Consider the following 290-nt stretch of genomic DNA (forward strand, 5'->3'; position numbering starts at 1 on the left):
GATATTACAAATAATAATATAATACAAAAATGTGATTTAAAATTTTTAGAAAATACTAACCATTTTTTTTTAGGTATTCTTTTTTTTTCTTTCCAAGATCTTGAGTAATACTAGCTTCATAACATGTTGCAGTAATATTAATTTTTAAATTAAGTTGAAATAATGCAACAGAAAATGAAAAATTGCCTTCTCCCACTAAGAGTACACAATCATTTTCACCAAATATAGAAAGTTTCATAATTTTAGCAAATGAAATTATTACAAATAAAATAATATATTATTATTACTAA

The 290-nt window shown here is 20.3% G+C and overlaps 1 protein-coding gene across 1 annotated transcript in view; it reads right to left on the reverse strand.

Annotated features, from left to right (window-relative positions):
• The window catches only part of LOC108578473 (mitochondrial ribosome-associated GTPase 2), a 2,698-nt gene extending 2,460 nt beyond the window's left edge, over positions 1-238 (reverse strand). Inside the window, 1 exon segment of the mRNA XM_017941821.1 lies at positions 25-238. Coding sequence (XP_017797310.1) covers positions 25-238 — 214 coding nt within the window.
• Between the last annotated feature and the right edge of the window lie 52 nt (positions 239-290).

This window comes from Habropoda laboriosa, unplaced genomic scaffold (assembly GCF_001263275.1).
Source record: "Habropoda laboriosa isolate 0110345459 unplaced genomic scaffold, ASM126327v1 scaffold38, whole genome shotgun sequence".
In the NCBI taxonomy this organism is placed as follows: Eukaryota; Metazoa; Arthropoda; class Insecta; order Hymenoptera; family Apidae; genus Habropoda; species Habropoda laboriosa.